At 39.9% G+C, this 22,529-nt stretch overlaps 1 protein-coding gene across 2 annotated transcripts in view; it reads right to left on the bottom strand.

Moving 5' to 3' along the window:
* Positions 1 to 22,454, bottom strand: part of LOC117421087 (pecanex-like protein 1) — a 67,171-nt gene extending 44,717 nt beyond the window's left edge. Inside the window, exons 1-7 of one of the 2 annotated variants that reach the window (XM_058991328.1) lie at positions 22,023 to 22,454; positions 17,223 to 17,437; positions 12,680 to 12,785; positions 9,915 to 9,954; positions 9,119 to 9,208; positions 4,664 to 6,406; positions 969 to 1,101 (exon numbers count right to left, since the gene is read on the bottom strand). In XM_058991328.1, coding sequence (XP_058847311.1) covers positions 969 to 1,101; positions 4,664 to 6,406; positions 9,119 to 9,208; positions 9,915 to 9,954; positions 12,680 to 12,785; positions 17,223 to 17,437; positions 22,023 to 22,175 — 2,480 coding nt within the window. In that variant the 5' untranslated portion in view covers positions 22,176 to 22,454. The remainder of the gene's footprint in view (positions 1 to 968; positions 1,102 to 4,663; positions 6,407 to 9,118; positions 9,209 to 9,914; positions 9,955 to 12,679; positions 12,786 to 17,222; positions 17,438 to 22,022) is intronic. The other variant, XM_058991329.1, reaches the window with a different exon arrangement.
* Positions 22,455 to 22,529: the final 75 nt, after the last annotated feature.

Genomic DNA, 22,529 nt, shown 5'->3' with positions numbered 1-22,529 from the left:
ATGAAGCTGATCACCATGAGCTACACCACATATATGACGTTCACAGATAAACACACCCTTGGCCAGCCTTTCGGGACTTTGGTTAGTGTACCCAAAAATATTTAGGCTGTTATCTAAAGCATTAAGCGATAAGTGATCACAGGACATTAAAAGTTCAAGCCTGACCCCGTTACAGAGATCCTGAGAAAGCTTGCCTGTTTGAAGAGTATATGAGCTGGTAAGACATAGCAGGGAAAATGAAAGGAAATGGAGAAGGAAAAAACAAGTAACAGCAGGGGAAGTGCATTGTCTTCCAATTTCAAAGCTTTAACAATATATGATTCCAAACGTGAGTTATATTCTAAACATAAAAAGGGAAGTGAAATACAATGTTGAAATGGGAAATCATATCCTCAGATTGAGTGTTGAAAGCTATGGATGGAAAATAAATCTAGACTACTTATTATCAGTTTGCTACACTTGATGCAGAAAAATGTTCTGACTAGTGGTACCATTTTTTTGTTTAAATAAAGTTTTTGGACTAAGGTATATGAACAACAACACAAAAGTGTTCTTGAACAATGTAAACCCTGCTTTTAAAAAAAAAAAAGAGATTTGTACTATTGGATCAGAACTGAATGGCAATATAAAGCAAAGTCCAAAGTTCAGACCTATACTTTACTATACGAGAAAGATTTGGACCATATCAACAAAATATGGCTTTAGTATAACAAAATAAAACTACATCTAAAAAAAAAAAAAAAACAATGCTGAACAAAAAAAAAAAAAAAGAAAACTGCTCCCAAAAAAAGAAGACAGTTTGAAGCACAGACACATGCAAATAGAATCATGCAGGAACTGTGGGAGCCTCAAGCCATCCCACTGCAATGGACTTGGGTTGCGTGGTGTGAGAGTGGGATCGATGGGTGAGGGTCGGTAGGAGGGGGCTTGGCTGCATGCAGCAGTGCCGGGCAGGGTCCAAGGCGTACCTGAGTGGAGATCCGATGAGGGAGGCCGGGGGGGTGGGGTTACTCCCGGCGTTGTGCCGACGCCGGACAGCCTGCCGCCTGAACGTGCTGCGCTCACGGCGAAACGTTACCGCCTCCTCGCTCGACCGGGCGGCTACAGCAAGAGAGAGTGTCAACAAGCATATGGGCTGTGACTGCAGAGTCCCGCAACCCAACCCATTACTCCTACACCCCAAACCTGCAGAGCAGAACTGAGACTCACACCTTTACAATTACGGATCAGTGTCTTTTAGGAAAGGCTTTTAAACTGAAAACAGTGAACACACACACACACACACACACACACAATAATACATACCGCATCCCTTTTGTGCAAAACTGAAACTTCGAGAAAACAGAAAAACTTTTTCAACAAACTTAATACTGGACATTTTAGTCCATAACCCACTTTAAACATGTGATGGCTTTCTCGGTGAAATTCATTTTTAAGGTTTACTAAATCGGAATATAGATATCCAAAAATGCACTCGGGCAATGATAAAAATCAAAATGTAAAAAATGATCTTGAAAATTTGACAGCTTCATTTTGAATTTTCTTTTTTTGTTTGTTTCTTGTAAGGACCAGAAAAAGACCACACACATATGCCAAGGGGAGAATCACAGGTTCCAGTTTATGGCAACCAAACCATTTTCAATGACACAACACTAAAGTATAGAATATGGACTGAAATCTGCATATTTTTTTTTCAGACGCAAACAGGAAAGTGAAACTTCCACCCATTAAGGACCCTAACGGACAGAAATGGGAATCCAAGCTGCATTATTTACATCCCAGAAAGAGTAGACATATGGGAAAGACTCGGGATACAATACAGTAATCCGTCGCATATCCGACTGCAGTGGGACCAGAGTAAGGGTGGATATGTAACAAGTCAGATGAATTAATCCTGTTTTAAATACCACTATACACAGCTGTAACAATTACTATATTCACACAATTATTGTTTTGAGATTCAGCTTTTATTAGAGAGCTCCCCTGAATCCCTTGTTTAGAAAGATACAGGGTATTAATGCTTGTGACAGAGTAGCCGTCTGCCATGTGGGTGCGTGCATTCGCTGCTGAATGACAGACAGGAGAGCGAGACAGAGTTTGAAGTTGATACGCCCCGCAGGCGAACAGGATTTATTTACATATTAAGTCAACAAACTGAACAGCTTGTGACACTACCAGCAATGGTAACGTACGGAGCACATACAACACAGTGTATGAAAAATATCTGAACTAATCTTCTATTTTCAATAATAAACTAATATTGCTGAAGAGGTTGATCATGGCGGATAAACGGTAAGGACGGAATAATAATAATAATAATAGAATTTGGTTTCCCTTTCAACCGTTACACTTTATTGAACATGTCTTTAGGGAGTCTATAGAAGGGCTGATGTTCCAGAACAAAGATCACATTTAAACCATCTCCAGGAATGGGTCATTCTCTGTACAGTAGGAGTGTCAAAAGTGTGACCAAATAGTATCTGCCCAAAGTAACATGCATGTACAGATATCTACAAAGAAAATCATTAACAATACAATTAAATATTTAAATATTCTTAAGTTAAAAAAAAAAAAAACACCACATATTCAAAATGCTTTTAAAAAGGTTACTTTTTAGGCTACCTGCAAACTCATTTTTTTATTTGATTTAAAGACAAATAGTTTAGGCCTTCAATTAACTACATTAGAACCTGTCTGAGTGAAAACCTGGACTGGTACCAAATCCAGTCCAGGTTTTCACTCCAAGCAGGTTCTAATGTAGTTAATTGAAGCTGCTAAGACTTTGTTTGAATGTTACACTGCACCATTATAATAAAAAATGATCCAAATTAAAAAAATACAGATAACAAAAAAGACAATTGCCATATCCCTGACCTTTGGGATTGAAAAGCTGTGCTCCTGTGGCCATATAGAAACATTAACCCTTTATGAACATATTTAAAAGAAGTAAAAAATACCTATTTCAATACTTGTTAATTTGAGCAACCTACTCTTGCCCATGTTCATTATGAATCTATGCCTTTTTGTTCTGATGGTTAAAAAAATTAATTATGGATGTACATATTGAGTACTGTACAATGCTATAATTACAAAAAAAAAAAAAAACTCTCGCACTGTACTGCTAGTTTCATGGTCTGACAACTGAACAGAGTTTCACTTAAATGATTAGGATGCAGGACTAGAACCAACTTTTAAATCAGTTTGAACAGAACTACCAATTGAAATACCTATAACCCTATTTATTTATTTATTTTTTAAAATCACACAGAAATATTAAGCTCCCGTTTTGGGGGGGAGCGACTATTTTTATTTAGATTTACAGTACTTGATTAATAGGAAATAACTGTGGTTATTATTAAGGGTTGAATGCAACTTGTTTGGTCCTGAAAGTATGGGTGTAACTTATATTAAAGAACAACTTAATTACTATGAATACAGTATACTAAATTAAAGTATCAAGCAAAAGCTAAGACCCAAAAGATCTTCAACACAAGAGGGAAGAAAGGGGATTTTAAAGCCTTGGTAAACACTCCTTTACAATTTCAATATAGTGTACGTCAGCAACAGCAGAAAGGCAAGGAAAGAATTACAAACCTTAATGACAGACGTCCCTTGCTTTGAAGTGCTTCCACTGCAAAGGATAGTGCCAGTTCCGAGAAACTCAAAATTACAGCAGTGTGCAAATTGTTTTGAACACCTCAAGATTTTTCATTTATATACCTACCTGCATGAATACCTTTCTGCGAGAATTTTCATTTTCAGTCAGTAAATAAATCAGTGATATAGAAACAATAGGCACTCGTGTGAAAATCTGAGACCAGTCTGTGCTTTAATTAGGCATCTTAAACAACTTCTTAAAAGTCTTAGGCATTTTACCATTTGTGGCTATGAGTTATGTTTCTCTTACTACTGTATATTAAACGAATTGCATGTGTGTCATATTAAAGTCATCAATAAAATTACACTAATTTGCCTATTTTGACAATTTTCCAAGATTTCCAGTTCCAGTGGTTTGATTTCATATGCACAACAAATCAAAACAACAGGAGCAATGGAGTGTTCTAATAAATTTGCACACTGCTGTAGATGCCATAAATGTTATTGTTAAAAGAAAACAACAGCTGTTGCATTGTATTCAGTACAGTGCAATTACCAGTCATTTAAGTCACTAATTAAATCAAAATAGTGAAATTAGCTTTTATAATAATGACCTACTAATAATTCTGAAAAATCCCCTAAACTACATCAAAATGGGAAGCACGAGAGAATCTGGTATTCAAGATAAGCATGCCAAAGGACTTTATGATCACAATGTCTTAAATGACTTGATCACAATGTCTTAAATGATAATCACAATGATTATCACAAAAAAAAAAAAAAGCAGCCAAGCAACTAATCACCCATGGCAGAGCATGCGTAAAACACTTGTGGCATGGTTGTGTGTAATGGCCATTATTGGTAATATCTATCATTTCGTTTAAACTTAAGCTTGTAAAAAACACAATAGATAAACCCAAAATTCTAATCCTGAGCCAGCAATTCTATTGCTGGTTTCAGCAAACTCGCATCGCTCGAGCAGAGCTGTTTAAAAGTTACAGTACCAATAATGAGTACACCCTCAGTCGTACATGCCACTAATGTGAAAACAGAAAAACTAACCCACCTCCACCAGCGGCCTCTGTCTCCTCGCTCTCTGGGAATGCCACATGGCTGGGCAGGCTGTTTCGGGACCGTGTCACTGACTCGAGCTGCGAGGCCCGGCCCAGCAGGGACAGCTCGTCCAGGACCTCCCCCTCTTTGGCCTCCAGGTCCGATTTGGAGGTGGTGAGTGGGCGGGCGCTGGCCGGAGCCCCCAGCCGGTTGGGGTCGTTAAGGCAGGCGGCGGTGCCACTGTCCAGGCTCAGCACGCGGGTGTGAGTCTTTGCGCTGCCCGTGCTAGGGGTGCGGCGAGTGGAACGCCTGCGCCCTCCTGCGCCCCCCTCTAAGCAGGACTGACCCTTGGAGGAGGAGGCCGCTCCCCTCTGTCCTGCCTCAGAGTCCCGGCCCCTCTCCCGTGCACTGCCCCCATACTTGGCCTTCAGGGCGCGGTATCGTCCGTCTGGGGACTGGCAGGAGTGGGAGGTGGTGCTGGAGGAGCTGTCTGTGCTGAAGCGGTGGGCCGAATGCAGGCTGGAGGTGCGACTCAAGTCACTGTGGTCGCTGGAGTCCTCCTCAGTGGCAAACACAGCACTGCGTGGCTTGGCCATGCCCCGTAGCGAGATGTAATCTCGATGCCGGCTGGCGTCGAAGCTGCTCGCCCGCTTCTTCCCTGTGCGCCTCCGACCACTGCCGCCACCAGCCTTGTGCCCCGAGGAAGACACCCGGTGGATCAAGTTGACAGACTTAGGCCGCACGTCATCTTTTTCCCTTTCCTTCGCGGTGGCTTTCTCTTTCCTGGTCCTGGCGCGTGGTTCCTCTGTGCCGTGGTCACTCGGTTCCGCAGGACTGGGAGCCGGCTGCTGCTTGGCCGTCAGCTCGTTGGCGTGCGGATTCTTGTTAGCCTCCCCTGCCAGGGCACTGAGCCCTCGGGAGCTGCTGCTGCGACTCTGGCAGCCGGGTGAGCCCCCTTCCCCTTGTGTCCTGCTCTCAGTGGTGGCCGAGAAGCTGGAGTCCCCTGGCTGCTGCTTGCCCTTCTCGTCCCCTGACAGCGAGAGCAGGCTCTCCACGTGTGTGGAGCTGGTCTGCTCGCTGCGGATGCTGCTGACCGTGCTGTTGGTGTCGCGGTCGGTGCCACTACAGTAGCTCTCCGTCGAGCCGCTGCTTCTCGTGCTGAGACTCCGCAGGCTATCCGCGCTGCAATCCCCTTTCAGAACTTTCTGGGAACCGTGCCCGGCCAGATAGAGCCCCGAACCACCCTCGCCAGCCTCGCGGGAAATGAAGACGGTAAGCGTCCTGGCCTCCAGTTGATAGTGCCTGCAGCAGTCTCCCATTTCCAGCCCCCTCGAGGTAGAGGCAGAGGCAGTGGGTTCCAGCTGATACAGCCCTGCCTCAGCTTCTCTCGAGTTAGAGGGCTTGGAGGCCTCCAGTTCACACACAGGGTCCAGCCCGCCCCTCCTGGGCTGGGGGTAAATGCCCAAGTCTGGTAGCGAGGGGTCGGGGAAGGCAGATCCGGCAGAGCTGGATGTGCGAGGGACTCCTCGGGGGCGAGGGTCCTTGCGGTAGGACTGGGAGTGCAATGGGATGAGGGAGGCTGCCTCAGTGTCGCAGGCTGCAGACAGAGACTGGTCCATGTGGTGTGAGGAGGATACGTAGGGCAGCTCCACAGGGTCTCGGGCCAGCTCAGGGGGTCCCAGGGAGGTGGACGGTTGCATCGAGGCGAAGGAGTCATTGGAGACCAGACAGTACATCTTTGGGTCCGTTGTCAGATCTGGGGGAAGAGATTACAAGTTGTTGGTGTCTTTCACCACTGGAGACCTAGATTTGGACCAGTTTTAGCTCAATTTGTCAAATAGTTTTACTGCAGTTTCAGGTCATTTAGGAGCTTTGATGGCCTCACAAGCAGTCTGTAAAGTAGACTACATTCAAACTTGCGTACAGCTGAACGTCAAATCTGAATGGCTCCGAAATCTGTACAGGCTTTGGTGTACATTCTCCTGTGTCCGTAATATACTGTGAACCTCAAGCAACTTGAGATAACATATTGCTGATGAGATGCTTGCTTCAATGAACTTGTTTATTTATTTGTCGCTTGATTATTCTTGTATTTTTGTACGATTCTTAGTGTTCTCTTTAGTCTAGATCCGTCAGTCTAGTTTTATGTAAGTTTGCGCTCTCTAATCTTTTCAGTGCAAAATGCTTTAACTGCGTTTACATGGCCAGTAATATTCGAAATACTTTATTATTATTTATTTTCTTAGCAGACGCCCTTATCCAGGGCGACTTACAATTGTTACAAGATATCACATTATTTTTACATAGAATTACCCATTCTTACAGTTGGGTTTTTACTGGAGCAATCTAGGTAAAGTACCTTGCTCAACAGCACAACAGCAGTGTCCCCCATCTGGGATTGAACCCACGACCCTCCGGTCAAGATTCCAGAGCCCTAACCACTACTCCACACTGCTGCCCGAAATACTGAATAATTTCCGCCATGTAAACAGCATATTCGGAATATGAAGACAAATATTCCACCTCTGCATATTCGGAATATTGGAGGTGGCATATTCCACTAGTATGCGGAATACTAGTGGAATATAAAGTCATGTAAACAGCATATTCCGACCACGAAGTATAACTCACAACAGACACGTGCAATAACGAATACTCACAGCAGTGAACATGACGGCACGAGCGAGAAAACAAAGCTACTTTAGGTCTGATGAGGAGACATCACTTTATTAAGTCGTAAAACAGCTTGATGGCAAGAAACAGAGATGTACAGAAGTGTTTAAAAGGATGGCGGAAAAAAACATGAAGGGGGATTTGAGAGAACTGTGGATCAAGTTCGCCATCGATGTAAAGTTTTAAAAGTAGATACTATAAAGCAAAAAGCAAAAAATATAAATAAAACAGAAGTGGGGCGAATCTATCAATTTTTCCTTACTTCAGCCTTATATGAATGACATACTAGGTAATCAATCGCACTTTGTCTTCACCGACCCGGTGTAGCATGCGAAAGTCTGCCTTTAACATGTGCACGTCATGCGATGTAAGGGGAGACAATGGAAAAAACCTTGAGTTTAACATTTTAAAACTAGAAGAAACAAGCACATATTGTACAATTTCCTCTTTGCAAGCTTTTCCCACATCTGTACTTTTGCTGTAGGTGTGTTTATTGAACCTTTACTCATATTACAAAATTGACGATAAGTGTATAAAAAACTAGATGTTGTATTCAATGTTTTATTAAGTGTAGCGATGTATATAAGTAGTAAGTAGCATAAATTACAAAACAAAAAGGGAAAATGTATTTATTATGCAAGGAGTGCACTATCTCATGGGGTGAACTTTCGCATCGGTGTGGTGTGGACATCGGGTTTGAAGATGAAAGTTACCCTGACCAGCTGACTGATGAGACTGAAGGAAAATAATTATATTAGTATGTTACCACATTATAATATATTAGCCATCACATACATATTTTCTATGTATTTATTTATTTATGTATTTATTTTTTTATTTATTAAAATGTTTAACGTGCCACTCACCAGTAGGTATCGGGGCGCTGTATAGATACAGTATAAAATGCTCTTACAATGAGTACAAAATATACAGAAAACAAATATCAATACACGCTAGATCTGCAAATACACATCTAAATTTAAAAACAGCTATGCATGTCATGACAATTAGATATAGATGCTTTATTTATTTACTATGGTTATTATTCTACTGTACATGTGTTTACTGTAGGCTCTGTTGACAATGTGCATGGTTAGACAGGGGCAGCTCATCTTCAATCTGTCTCCTTGTTATATTAATAAAGACATAAGCGTGCATGTCTGCTTGAACACATTGCACTGAATTAAGACCCACAAGCATCTACAATCTCATAATATCAGATTCCATATCTGAAAAAACAAAAACAAAAAACAGAAATACGTCCACACCACCAGCTCTTTACGATATACAACAAACTATTCTTTTCCAATCAGCACTCTTATGGTTTGCAGTGGGAAGCAAGGCACGCATGCGTTAATGGCATAAAAGGAAAATTCCATTTACCATGGAAACACAGAATATGAAAGGAATAAGAGAATTCCACCTGCATGTATACAGAGCATTCGGAATATTCTAGTATTCCAAATACTTAATATTCTGAATACTTGTGCCATGTAAACATACTGACATATTATATACCTGTAGTTTTCAGCTACACCAACTACTGTGTAAAATATTTGAATTACAAATTATGAAGTGAAATATGAATGTTAAATAAGTTTCTGAAAACAAATAGTTCTAAACTATTTTTTGACTTATAAAAATAAGTGAAAAGGAAAGGGTTTTTTTTTTTTTTTGGTTTTTTTTACTTTCAAATCCATGTATGTGTATCAGTTTAAGAGTGGACAGGCGTCAGGCAAATGAGGAAAGGCTGGGCAGTGACTGCAGTGATGCAACAACGCAGTGGAGGCCTCACCTTGCTCCTGGCTCCCGTCCTTGCAGAGGCTGCAGCTCTGAGCCAGGCTCAAGCTAATGTCATCTGAGGTCTTTCCCATCTCTGCCCCTCCTGCAGCAAAGACGACAAGTCTAATTAATGCAGAACTCATTACTTATTTATTTTCTTTCCCTGGGACACACACAGCACGGCAGCTCTTTCTCCACTGTCAGCTCTTGAATCAGATGCACAGAGCTTATAATACAGCACAGTCAGTCTGCTCTAATGCAGTCACAGATCCAGAGTTGTGTAGTACTATGCTGGTGCAAACTGGAGCAAAGCTAAACACAATCAGCATGCACGCGCCTCTTTCATAGTCTGCAAAAAACACTTGTGTTCCTGGATAACTTACCACTAAAAAGCAGATCCAATGCAAATGCACAAGACAACTTACAATAGCAACAAGGTAATTAAATTGGAAATGAAAGTGACCAGGGAAAATGAGCAAGTGAGAATCATATTATCAATCAAGATACAAGTCAAGTTTTTATTTAAATAATGATCATTTTAATAAAAGATAAATAAATAAAAGGCTGTAGTGCATAGAATAAACTAATATAAAATGTTTGAGTGAATATCATTTCTAGCATCATATTTGTTCAATAAGTTCACTGTTAATTTGTATTACTTTCATTTTCACATGCAGCATTAAAGAATAGTGGTATGCAACGTATCAAAATATGGTGCTTGGGGACAGTTACTGACATATTGCATAAATCAATGCAAGATCTTCATTATAGATAGGATTTTGTTTTTGTTTGTTGTGTAACTTTCTTACCTTTGGCTGTCGTGGTGACTCCGCCTTGCAAAGATGCAATCTGATTAGAAACAAAACAATGACAGCTTGATTTCACTATTCTTTTCTTTGGATTTACAAATGTTTATATGTGTGTGTGTATATATATATATATATATATATACACACACATACACACACATAGACACACACACACACAGAGTACTGTGCAAAAGTTTTAGGCAGGTGTGAAAAAATGCTGTAAAGTAAGAATGCTTTCAAAAATAGACATGTTCATAGATTATATTTATCAATGAACTGAATGCAAAGTGAGTGAACAGAAGAAAAATCTAAATCAAATCCATATTTGGTGTGACCACCCTTTGCCTTCAAAACAGCATCAATTCTTCTAGGTACACTTGCACAAAGTCAGGGATTTTGTAGGCATATAGTCAGGTGTATGATTAAACAATTATACCAAACAGGTGCTTATGATCATCAATTCAATATGTAGGTTGAAACACAATCATTAACTGAAACAGAAACAGCTGTGTAGGAGGAATAAAACTGGATGAGGAACAGCCAAACTCAGCTAACAAGGTGAGGTTGCTGAAGACAGTTTTCTCTCAAAAGTCATACACCATGGCAAGACTGAGCACAGCAACAAGACACAAGGTAGTTAAACTGCATCAGCAAGGTCTCTCCCAGGCAGAAATTTCAAGGCAGACAGGGGTTTCCAGATGTGCTTCCCAAGCTCTTTTGAAGAAGCACAAAGAAACGGGCAACGTTGAGGACCGTAGACGCAGTGGTCGGCCAAGGAAACTTACTGCAGCAGTTGCCCGTTTCTGTGGCAGCAGTGTGGAGTAGTGGTTAGGGCTCTGGACTCCAGACCGGAGGGTCATGGGTTCAATCCCCAGTGGGAGACTCTGCTGTTGTACCCTTGAGCAAGGTACTTTACCTTTACCTAAAATTGCTCCAGTAAAAACCCAACTGTATAAATGGGTAATTGTATGTAAAAAATAATGTGTAAAAAAATAATGTGATATCTTGTAACAATTGTAAGTCGCCCTGGATAAGGGCGTCTGCTAAGAAATAAATAATAATAATAATGAAAGACACATCATGCTTACTTCCCTTCGCAATCGGAAGATGTCCAGTTGTGCCATCAGCTCAGAATTGGCAGAAAACAGTGGGACCCTGGTACACCCATCTACTGTCCGGAGAAGTCTGGTCAGAAGTGGCCTTCATGGAAGACTTGCGGCCAAAAAGCCATACCTCCGACGTGGAAACAAGGCCAAGCGACTCAACTATGCACGAAAACACAGGAACTGGGGTGCAGAAAAATGGCAGCAGGTGCTCTGGACTGATGAGTCAAAATTTGAAATATTTGGCTGTAGCAGAAGGCAGGTTGTTCGCCGAAGGGCTGGAGAGCGGTACACGAATGAGTGTCTGCAGGCAACAGTGAAGCATGGTGGAGGTTCCGTGCAAGTTTGGGGCTGCATTTCTGCAAATGGAGTTGGGGATTTGGTCAGAATTAATGGTCTCCTCAATGCTGAAAAGTACAGGCAGATACTTATCCATCATGCAATACCATCAGGGAGGCATCTGATTGGCCCCAAATTTATTCTGCAGCATGTCAACGACCCCAAACATACAGCGAAAGTCATTAAGAACTATCTTCAGCGTAAAGAACAACAAGGAGTCCTGGAAGTGATGGTATGGCCCCCACAGAGCCCTGATCTCAACATCATCGAGTCTGTCTGGGATTACATGAAGAGAGAGAAGCAACTGAGGCTGCCTAAATCCACAGAAGAACTGTGGTTAATTCTCCAAGATGTTTGGGCCAACCTACCTGCCGAGTTCCTTCAAAAACTGTGTGCAAGTGTACCTAGAAGAATTGATGCTGTTTTGAAGGCAAAGGGTGGTCACACCAAATATTGATTTGATGTAGATTTTTCTTCTGTTCACTCACTTTGCATTTTGTTAATTGATAAATATAAACTATTAACATGTCTATTTCTGAAAGCATTCTTACTTTACAGCATTTTTTCACACCTGCCTAAAACTTTTGCACAGTACTGTATAATATATATATATATATATATATATATATATATATAGACACACACACCCGTTGCACAATTAACAAGTTTCATGATGTTCCAATAAAGAACCCAAGTCAACTAAAAAATAAACACAAAGTTGAGTGGTTTATTACGGTATTTTGTGTCTGTCTAAGCTTTACATCCACATGCATTCTGAAATGTATCTCTGGTATCCTGATTTACTGAGCTCACCACCTGAGTAATGTATTGGGTCCAAAATATGAATCATTGGCATTCATTGAACAGATTAATATTGTTTGAATTGGATCTCTCCCCATACTCCTCCTCCAGCTCCATGAAGGAGAACCAGGTTTCTCATTGGCTATGGGTCATATGTTTTTCACAATGTAAACCAAGACTTGAAACAACAGACACTGGGATGACATAAGGTCAATCCTGTTCAAGTGGACCAAGGGGGGTGGCAAGACCCCTAACGTTGATGGCTTATGCCAATTAAATTATTATTATTATTCTTTTTTTAAAAAAAAAAAAGCCTTCAAATGATAATCATGTTCTTTGTCTAGGTCATTATCCCCACCTTTAATTCTTTTGCAGATGCACAACACCTACCAATTAACCCTTTTCTCCATTGCATGTGGTCTACCTAGCCTAACCTATTGAAAGTACTGCTCTATCAGTTTGATTTTGTGCTACAGTACAAGGGTTTCAAAACTCATTAAGGAGATGACTCCCACTTCCTACCTGGTTAATGGAGTCCATGCCTGCAAAGGAATTCCTTGAGCTGCATTCCACTGGAGGAGTCACTTCCCTGATGAAATCAGTCATTTCGATCCCCCCTCCAGGATCGCTGGAAAACACACAGGGAGCAAGCCTTGTTATTAACGCCAAGTATAGACACATTACAGGTGCCAGACATGCAAGGGGAATATAAACTGCAAATGTATCATTTAATCAAATCTGCACAATATACACTGACTGTCCAAACAACTAGTGAATGCAAGTCTGCATGGTATGCAAATGTATGCGGTGACGTGTCACCCGCTAGATCTAAGCTGTGCGAGTGTTGCGTATAACTATTCATCAACAATCCCGGGAAAGCAGAAGGATCTCTGGGACCCGCCCCTTAACTCTGAATGGAAATACTGACCAACGTGTCCATCAAGACAGCTCTAGATGATCGCATCGCACAACCGTCTCCTCGTGGTCACGGAGACTGAAGTATAAACAGTAAGCAAAAGAACTTCTTGTAACAAATCAAAACAAATTTAATGCAATGTTAAATGGCCATTTTCTTAGCCTTATTCCAAGCAGCTGGAACTCCACTAATCCTTTTCGATACATAAGATGTGCAAGGCTTGTGCCATGTAGCCCTTAGATAAATCAATGTTTGCAGACTGCATAGATAACTTTTAGCTCCACTAGAACACACAGGAACACATTTCTTTATTGATTTAAATTGTTTAACCAGGAAAGCTTGTGGGAGTGGATTGCAGCAATGTTTCATGAGTGTCCTGCACACAGTGTAACAAAGGCATCAATTAAAGAACTTAAAAACTCAAAGAGAAAAATAAATTGTGGTACTCAATGGGAAAATGTAGCCTGTAACGATCTGGTGGGTTGCCCACAATTATTATAATAATGTTAACCCTGTACTGGCCATTGGTGTATCACATCCATTGTGTAGCACACCAAATTTCGAAATCAGACTCACAAGCCAACATTTTCATAGGAAACATATTATGTGATGCCGATCTTTGATTATATGTTTGGTTCATGGAACAGAGTCTAGTTACACAAATATAATTTTCTCCATTCAAAGATATTTGGATATTACATAGCAGTGTTTTTTCAGTTTCAGCATATCAATTCAGTTTAAGTTTATATTTAGTTGGTAAGATTATTATTTTGTTTCTATTTAGTTTTAAATTATTTAGTTTTAGTTATTCAGAAATAAATATTTTAGTTTTATAAACATTTTTTCAGTTCCATTATCTTAATTTTAAGAGACTTTTGTAGGTTCACGCTGAGTTGCTGCATACATTATTATTTTTTAAATCACTTAAAATTCCAGATCTTTTTTTTGACAGTGCAAACACATTCATCCACATTGTAACAGTTTTATGAGTATGGTGATTAAAGACAGACATATTTAATGTAAACCCTGTTCCAACGCTAATAACAGCAGCAACAGCAGCAGTCTCGCCTCTCACACGCTACCAACACTGTAGTGGCTTACTGGACCGCACTCACCGAGGCCTACAACACAATGGTACTACAATTATTTTTCCTTGTTGCCAACTGGTATTACGCAATATTAAAATACTCAATGATAGAAGAAAACATAAACCCAACTTGCCTTACAATAAATGTCTAATTGCACACACTAACGTTAAGGAGGCTAATCAATTAATGCATATTACTACTATTTATTTCTTAGCAGACGCCCTTATCCAGGGCGACTTACAACTGTTACAAGATATCACATTATTTTTACATACAATTACCCATTTATACAATTGGGTTTTTACTGAAGCAATCTAGGTAAAGTACCTTGCTCAAGGGTAAAACAGCAGAGTCCCCTACCAGGGATTGAACCCACAACCCTACGTCATATATTATTATTATTATTATTATTTATTTCTTAGCAGACGCCCTTATCCAGGGCGACTTACAATTGTTACAAGATATCACGTTATTTTTACATACAATTACCCATTTATACAGTTGGGTTTTTACTGGAGCAATCTAGGTAAAGTACCTTGCTCAAGGGTACAGCAGCAGTGTCCTCCACCGGGGATTGAACCCACGACCCACCGGTCAAGAGTCCAGAGCCCTAACCACTACTCCACACTGCTGCCCCAAAATAGATACTACAAAAATCTATAGCCTATATACTCACCAGGTACTTCGCTCCCAGATCAAGCATTATCTTTGTCTGCCGCTTGTTGATTTTGCAGACATAAACCAGGTACTTGAACGCGAAATCACACCATGACCCGTTATCACTACGAAGTAGAGAGACCCAGAGCTGAGAGTTTAGTCACGTGTTTGATCAAGACTCATATTGGTAACAGTAATACTCATGTGAGCCACATTGTAGCTTGGCTGTGCTATTTATATAGCAAGTTCGTAAAACGATATTAAATACAACTCTTTAAATATTTTCCAGTTTCTATTACTATTTCATAAAGAAACTTTTTTTGTATTTTTCATTTTTGTCAATTTTTATTTTAGTCAACTGAAAAAAAAAAAAAACACTGTTACATAGTTCATATATATTTGAATGAACTGTTTTATCCAAATGTCCAGCATAAAAAAAAACATATTGTTTTGTGGTTAATAGATCAGTCTATGCTTAGGCTAATTCTATCTACATTCTTTTTAAACCTATTATTCATTCAACAAACTAAAAAGGACACCCAGGAAAATGTTTTAGGTCCTGGAGCACCAATAAACATTCCTAGAACCCTTGATCCCACAGCTGCAGAAGTAGCTGTTGTTACCCAAGAGTTTCTATTCATATTTGGACCACATCATTTGCTTCAACTCAGTATGTTTCTGGACCCTGTTTCTCTTGATTTTCCAATGAACGTCCAATGTTTTAAAGTGCTAGAAATTAGTGGTGGGCAACGATCTGAAAATTGTATACCGATATCATGCATGTATTTCAATATCGATAATATCAAACTCTTCCAAAACACAGAAAAATATAATACAATTTCAATATCAAACATATACAGACATTAAAAGATATTTACATATGTCCTGCAATAATGGCTTTGCTTCACAATATTCATGGACAAAAACAAGGTCTTGTTATATTGTTTTACTATTCCATCATCAGCCACCTCAAAACTGAAATATTTCTATACCTCACTGCACACAGACTTTCTAGACAATCCGGAAGGCACTGAATCTTCAGCTGCTTCTGCAAATACTTTAGTGTGTGGTGTTTGCCTGCGAGACTGACAGTGATTGGTATGTGAAAGGGTTTGTTGTATATTAATATAAAATAAACTTGATTATACTGCGTTTGCATTTTTAGCAGTCTTAGTAGACCCGTGAAATTATTCATTTTTTACAAATTTGTTTTATTTTTCACAAATTTCATTTTATTTTTCAAATTTCATTTTATTACAGATACACCTTAATAAAACTCAAATAGATGTATATCAATAGCATAGTATACATCATGTTTTAACAATACAGATTTTTTATTAAACATTATCCGCTTTTTTTTTTTTAAATTGACAAACCTCGCACAGAAAAATAATTTAGTTACCATAATTTCTCACTACCAGCAGTAACAGTAACGTACAGTCCCTCACTAACTGTAAATACTGCCCACGCCCTCTATAAAAATACACTAAGATAAAATATAAAAATATATATATTACCACTGCCCTACTATTGTGGGGCTGCCATAATAATTGCACATACAGCAATCTAAAAAAAATGATAGGAATTGTATTTCAATCCCATTGCACTGATGCAGGGCTCCCGTATATAAGCTTGTGGTTTCTCAATATTTAAACACTAAGCAAAGCTGATTCACTCATTTAAAATCCTTCAAAACCAAACCAGCATTTGCTCCAGTGCAAAGTTTGCACCACTTGAAATAAATCAAATCATTTGTAAACTAATACAAACTATAAGCAAACAAGCCATATTTTCCCCTCAAAAAAGTAATAAACAGCTAATGTCATATAAAAATATTGATATTGGTGCCTATCCCTACTAGAAATGTTTAAATGTATGTTAGTGTGAACGGGAGAGAAAATCTACCTCCCGACCAGGAAGGGCGCTAAGTAAGGTTGGTGGTACGCTTTCACAGGGATGGGCTGACTTGATGGTAGGACGGAACTGGAAGTTGGCCATCTTAGGAAGGCAGTAGCTGTAAGACTGCTGAATTGCTACAGAATATCCATACCAAGTTTTAACACAATTTCATAACCGGTTATCCAGATAAATGTAAAAATAGTGTGACACACTTGTGTGCATATGTACACCATTAGATTCTGTTACTCCTGTGCAATGGAATGTCTGTACCAAGTTTAATTACAATTAGCTGTGTGTAAAACTGAGGAAACACAAAGCCACTTTTTCAGGAACAGTGGCTTGAAACCTGGTTCCAGGAAACCTAGTTTGAGGCAACTTTGCTGTATCAAACCCCAAGTCTCCCCTTATGTGCCATGCAGAGGCCTGAAACCTAGTCTCCTGAAACCAAGTTCCAAGCCACAAAGAGGCTTCGTGTTCCCTCAGCTTAAGAGTGTAAGTGCCGTACCCTGGGCCATTGCTGTCCTCACGGCGGGTAGCGTTGCTGTTATTGCCTCCTTCCAGCTTGGCCCCGCGGTTGGTCAGCTGGCTGGCGCTGCGCTCCACCACCTCTCCCTCGTCCAGTGCCCGGTGCAGACGGTAATTCACCACCTTGAGTAGTAGGAAGACAGCAGCGATCACGCCGCAATAGATCCCAACGATCAACATGGAGGAGGGCAGGGCCTGTGAGAAAACAGACACAGACCGTAAGGACCAAGCATCACCGCAGTGATGCCATGACAAGGACAAGGCTATCGACATTATGCAATACTAAAGTAGCTGAAGCAATGCATTTACTGTACAAAAGATAATTTCCCCTGACAATGATTAAACAGGCTGCAAGGAACAAGGAAGCAATGAGTTTATTAGGACACAAACGGCAAATAAGCAAAAATGCACCATCCCCAATTGCTGCATTTATGGAAAACTATATAAAATGGGAGATATTTACCTAGATATTTAGTGAGCAATGGGCCTCAGTGGGGAAAAAACTGGGTGAATAAAGATCCACCCCAAGTTCTACATTCCTAAAAATTGATCACATTTTGAGGCACCACTGTACTTGTGAGATGGCTTGATCTTTAAAATCTTTATTTTAAGAGATCTTGATTAGCTATTCAGGGATACCAAGATATGTATTTGGTAAGGGGTGTGAGTGGGATAAAAGGGGCAACAAATATCCCACCCCCAGTAATTATGTTTCAAAGCTGTTAAAACCATAATTCTGACCACTGGAGTATATTCTTATCTATGCATTATACTTCTATAATATAAACACAATATCACATGAAAGTGCAATATAAAATGCCTTTCTCTCACCTTTATTTGAGAAATAACAATCGCAGTGTGAATGTTCATCTAGTATGCTCAATTGTACATGTGCAATCACCATTTATTTACACATTGTATGGTTTCCAGACAACAGGCTATATGCTGCTTTGTGTTTTATTTGTTGTAGAATTGTATATTGCAAGGAAAGACTGAGTGTTCTGTTGCTTACTGTAAAAGAAGTAGGCCTCATCTAGATCCTTATCACTGTCCCTGTTAATTGGCATTCAACATACTTTTGGTCAATGTTTCACACAAACTAGGTCATGTGATGGACTGAATTCTCATTTGGTGCCAGAAATAGTCTTCTTGGATAAATATTCAATTTAAAGTAAAACTGGAGAATAGGTTAACCTCTCATCTTGAGAGTGAGAGAAAGTAAGAAAGAGAGACAGTGGAAAGAATATTGTAGGGGATGTACAGGGGTTGGATAACAAATCAAAACGATGATGTGCATTAACACTAGGAAGAAGGTCGCAATTAAAACAAGACGAGCTAATCATGATCATTTCTTTAATCGTTAGTTAAAAACTTAATTGATGTCTAACCCTATTTCCATTTGCTTCAATTTTATCCATTCTTGGCATGTTGTAAACAGCTGATCGGAGCATCATCACTGCAAGGGCTTGGAGTAATTCTTGATTCCCTGTGATGAGCTCTTAAAGCTGCAGCAGCATAGCTTTTGTTGGCATAATAAAGGCATACAGTACAAGGCTTACTTGCCGTTCCAAATTCAGCATGTTGTCTGTGCTGGACGTAATTAAGTTAGTTTGTTCCTGTACAGCAATGCAACATTTTTGCAAATTAGGGTTGCACAGCATGAGGAAACACTAGCTTTGAGTGTGCTCTCTCTCTCTGTGACTAATACTGCAAGCATTGCTGCCTGATGCCCTGGAGACTTTGCAACGAGGCTGTATGTTGAAAGAGAAACAGACAAACAAGTGGGGCAGGCAAAGGAAAGGGCAACCACATATGGAAGACAGCGTGAAAGCCTGGCAGTCAGAGATTTAAACAAGAATCAGAGTGTGTATTATCTTATAAATGAATATGCCGTGTGCTGAGATTCTCTTATTGTTATGTGCTCCCTTGCAGTTTGGTTCTGGCTTCTCAATATGTGATAACATCATTTCTATTACAATACAAGGTCACCCTACAATGTATTAAATAAATGAAAATAAAAATCACATAATAAAGACTCAAGAACAGCTACAGCATTAAACATAAGTGTTTTTCCAACTTTGTGCAGTTCAGTATAGTATGTCCTATGCATGGGGTGACATCTATACACAGGATAAGATGACAAATCCTTAGTGGTGACTGGTTGATTTCTCATACGCTATTTAAAATTACGCAAAATGAGGGAAGTTAGTTTTTTTTTAAGCTCCACTTGCCTTTGCACCTAAAACACCAATTACACAAAACCATCTGGGACAGTAAAGAAGCAGAAACTACCCCAGGGTAAAAGCTATTTACAGCCTTATCATGGTGGCTGACATGCATCAGTACAGTTGCTACAATAATACAGAGTGCAATTAAAAACGTAAAATACCTGTCAAACGTAGAATCGCTGACAGGAATCTGAAGTATCACTGTACTTATGTTGCAATTGTTAACTGAAATCATCTGCATTCATAACGATAGACTCAATGCATTTGTCATTCAAGATGCATTTGGTACAAGAAACACATACTGTACAGTACTGGTTTGCTTTAAAGGTAAGTCACCTTAAAATGGTTGTAGTTAACACAATAACTCAATACATGTTACCTGCCACGCACCTCCATTTGCTATCTGAAATGTACAGTTTTGAAATACACATAAATAGAAAATATTCAATTTTAAAACGTTATCTGGTATGACACTACTGTAGGTAAAAGAAAGTTGTCGTTTTCTTGCCTCGGGGTGTCTGTTACTCTTTCACCTCAGCAGTGTCTTCAGGGTCAAAGTATGTGAGTCAATAGGGGAAGCAGCTGGTTGGGCAATGACAGGAAAAGCATTGAAGGGGTCACTTCCACTCTCCAGGTGACCAAGGAAGTGCAAGAGTATGTAAGGAATGTTTGGAAACCGAGATTCATTTAACCTAGTGTAGTACCACGCAGCATGTTTTAAAATAAAAAAATCGAATGTTTGACATAACATGTGTTTCTTTCAAAACTGCACATTTGAGACCCAAATGGAAGTGAACAGGTGAGCCACTTTAAAGGTCTTGTGCCCTTTTTAAAATATATTTAAAGCATGAGGTATAATCGATCACTCCAAGCATGTAAGTGATTAATTAATCAACTAGTCACACACGGAATTGCAGGCCCCAAAACGTTCCGTTAAAGAAAATACCAGGACAAAAGCCGACTTTATAAATGCATTACATATTGATATATTTAGTACTTGATTCTATTAATTATTAATTTACCAACGATGTTCTCTCAGTGAAAGCCAACATGTGTTCGGCCTACCTGTAGTTCAACATTACAGTTTAAATAGTCGAACATGTGTTTCTGTGGAAATATCACAGTGCATTACTTTGGAGATCTGCGGATAGCACCACATGCATCTGGGCCAGCAGTACAGACACCATATGGAAATGAACGCTTGATTATCGATAGCATTTATCTTAATATAAATCCTTGGTTCAGTTGCAAAGCACGAGTAGCACATTATTCTACAATCATTTTCTATAAAGTCTTGAGGGACATAGTGTATTGGAAAAGCAGTTTATGAATGCCATAAACTACTAGAGCAGCACAAACTGATCCAATGCGTCACATAACCTATTGACGGGAAATATGGCACTGGATAATTAACAAAGGCCCTCAAATTTTTCATTTTTAGTTTTACTACCAACGGGAAATGTTTTATTGTATTTATATATTTTTATTAAACTAAACTGACTTCAGCAGTAAGACGTTTTCTAGCTGCCCTGTTCTTAAGATGAGATACAGCAGCTTTATTTTCAAGTATCACAATAAGGTTTCTGTATATATTGGATACTGCACAACAGCTTTTAATTTGTTAAAGCTGAGCCACAAATTAACATTTGGACTGCATTTCTTTTCACCATATACATTTTAAAATGGCATGTCCTTTAAAACTCCCAAAAACAGTTTTAATTAACAGGACTGTCAGACAGGACCAATATGTTATGAGAAGAAAAACAGCTTGTGTGAAGCTACCTTGGGAATGTAAACAAACTGGAAACCGAACCAGGTCTTGTTGCTGATAAAATTGTGTGAACAGACTGCTGGAATGAACGTTGTTTCGTTTCAAATGTAATATATTAGTATTATGGGACCCGGTAGATATGTGTGCGTGTGTGGTTCTGGTATGTTGTATTGCAATACGGTGAAGAATATTATTAGACGCTAACCTAAACCACCAACCACAGCTATACAAAATATTACATTTTGCACGGGTGGTCAGAAACTGACCAAAACGTCACCGTATCGTACTTAAACAGTCTTGCTACAACAGACAACCCCTCATAAAGTAATACATATCAATAACAACAATAAAAACTTCCCTTCGTTACTGAAAAGCTGTGACAACAAACCCGACTATCTGTGTAATATAAGTTAAGTTACAATACACCCCTCCCCCCGGAGCAATTAATATAACGGATTCTAACCATACATCCCATTCCACTTCCAGATCACAAAACCAGCAGTGCAGTACAACTCAATTTAGCGTTACTACTGTGTGTAAAGACGAAACGCCAGCTAACGTTATAAGTGCATTACAATAATAATATCCACGGAGATGATTGCAAGAGGTCTGTACAACAAAGAGAAGGTACTGTCTGAGACTGTACTACTAGATACTGTAGTACTAGCCCAGGTAGGTAGTACGCAGCATCAAGAGCAATACAAAAGTACACGCATTTAGGAAACTTTAGATTTTACAATTCATGCACATTAAAACCTAAACAGAAAAAACAACAACTCACCATGTACAGCGTAAACGGAAAGCAAAGGAGGAACATCCAGATGTACAGATGTAAGGCATTGACAAATGTATTTTGATGCGGGTCATAATACCAGCCGCCTGTAACTGAAGCCCAGACGCCCTGTCTCAGGATCTGTAAAGTCTGACACCCCATGTTTTGTCTCCCTTGAATCCTTATAACAACGAAATAAATAAAAAGAAATCCCGGGTCGAGAAGGGGATGTTACCCCTCTCGGTACAACAAGAGCCGAGCTCTGCTGTAACAGACTGGCCTGGAAACGCCAGCCGCAGCCATCTTGTCTCCGAGAACCCGGAGGACTACTCTCGGTCCTCCACGGAGAGGCTGCCTATCCCACCGCGCCCTGCGCGCTCGGTAGTCAGTCGGACTATTTGGTGGCTCAAGCCAAGAGGACGACCTGCAGAGTTGGAGATTAGCTTTTGCTCGCTAGTGCCACACCGCGGCCCAAGTGTGGCATTGCGTATTGTTTTCAAATCGGTTTCTATTATG

This window comes from Acipenser ruthenus, chromosome 18 (assembly GCF_902713425.1).
Source record: "Acipenser ruthenus chromosome 18, fAciRut3.2 maternal haplotype, whole genome shotgun sequence".
NCBI lineage: Eukaryota > Metazoa > Chordata > Actinopteri > Acipenseriformes > Acipenseridae > Acipenser > Acipenser ruthenus.
The sequence above is the reverse complement of the archived record's forward strand: the minus strand, read 5'-3'. Positions and strand labels throughout refer to the sequence as shown.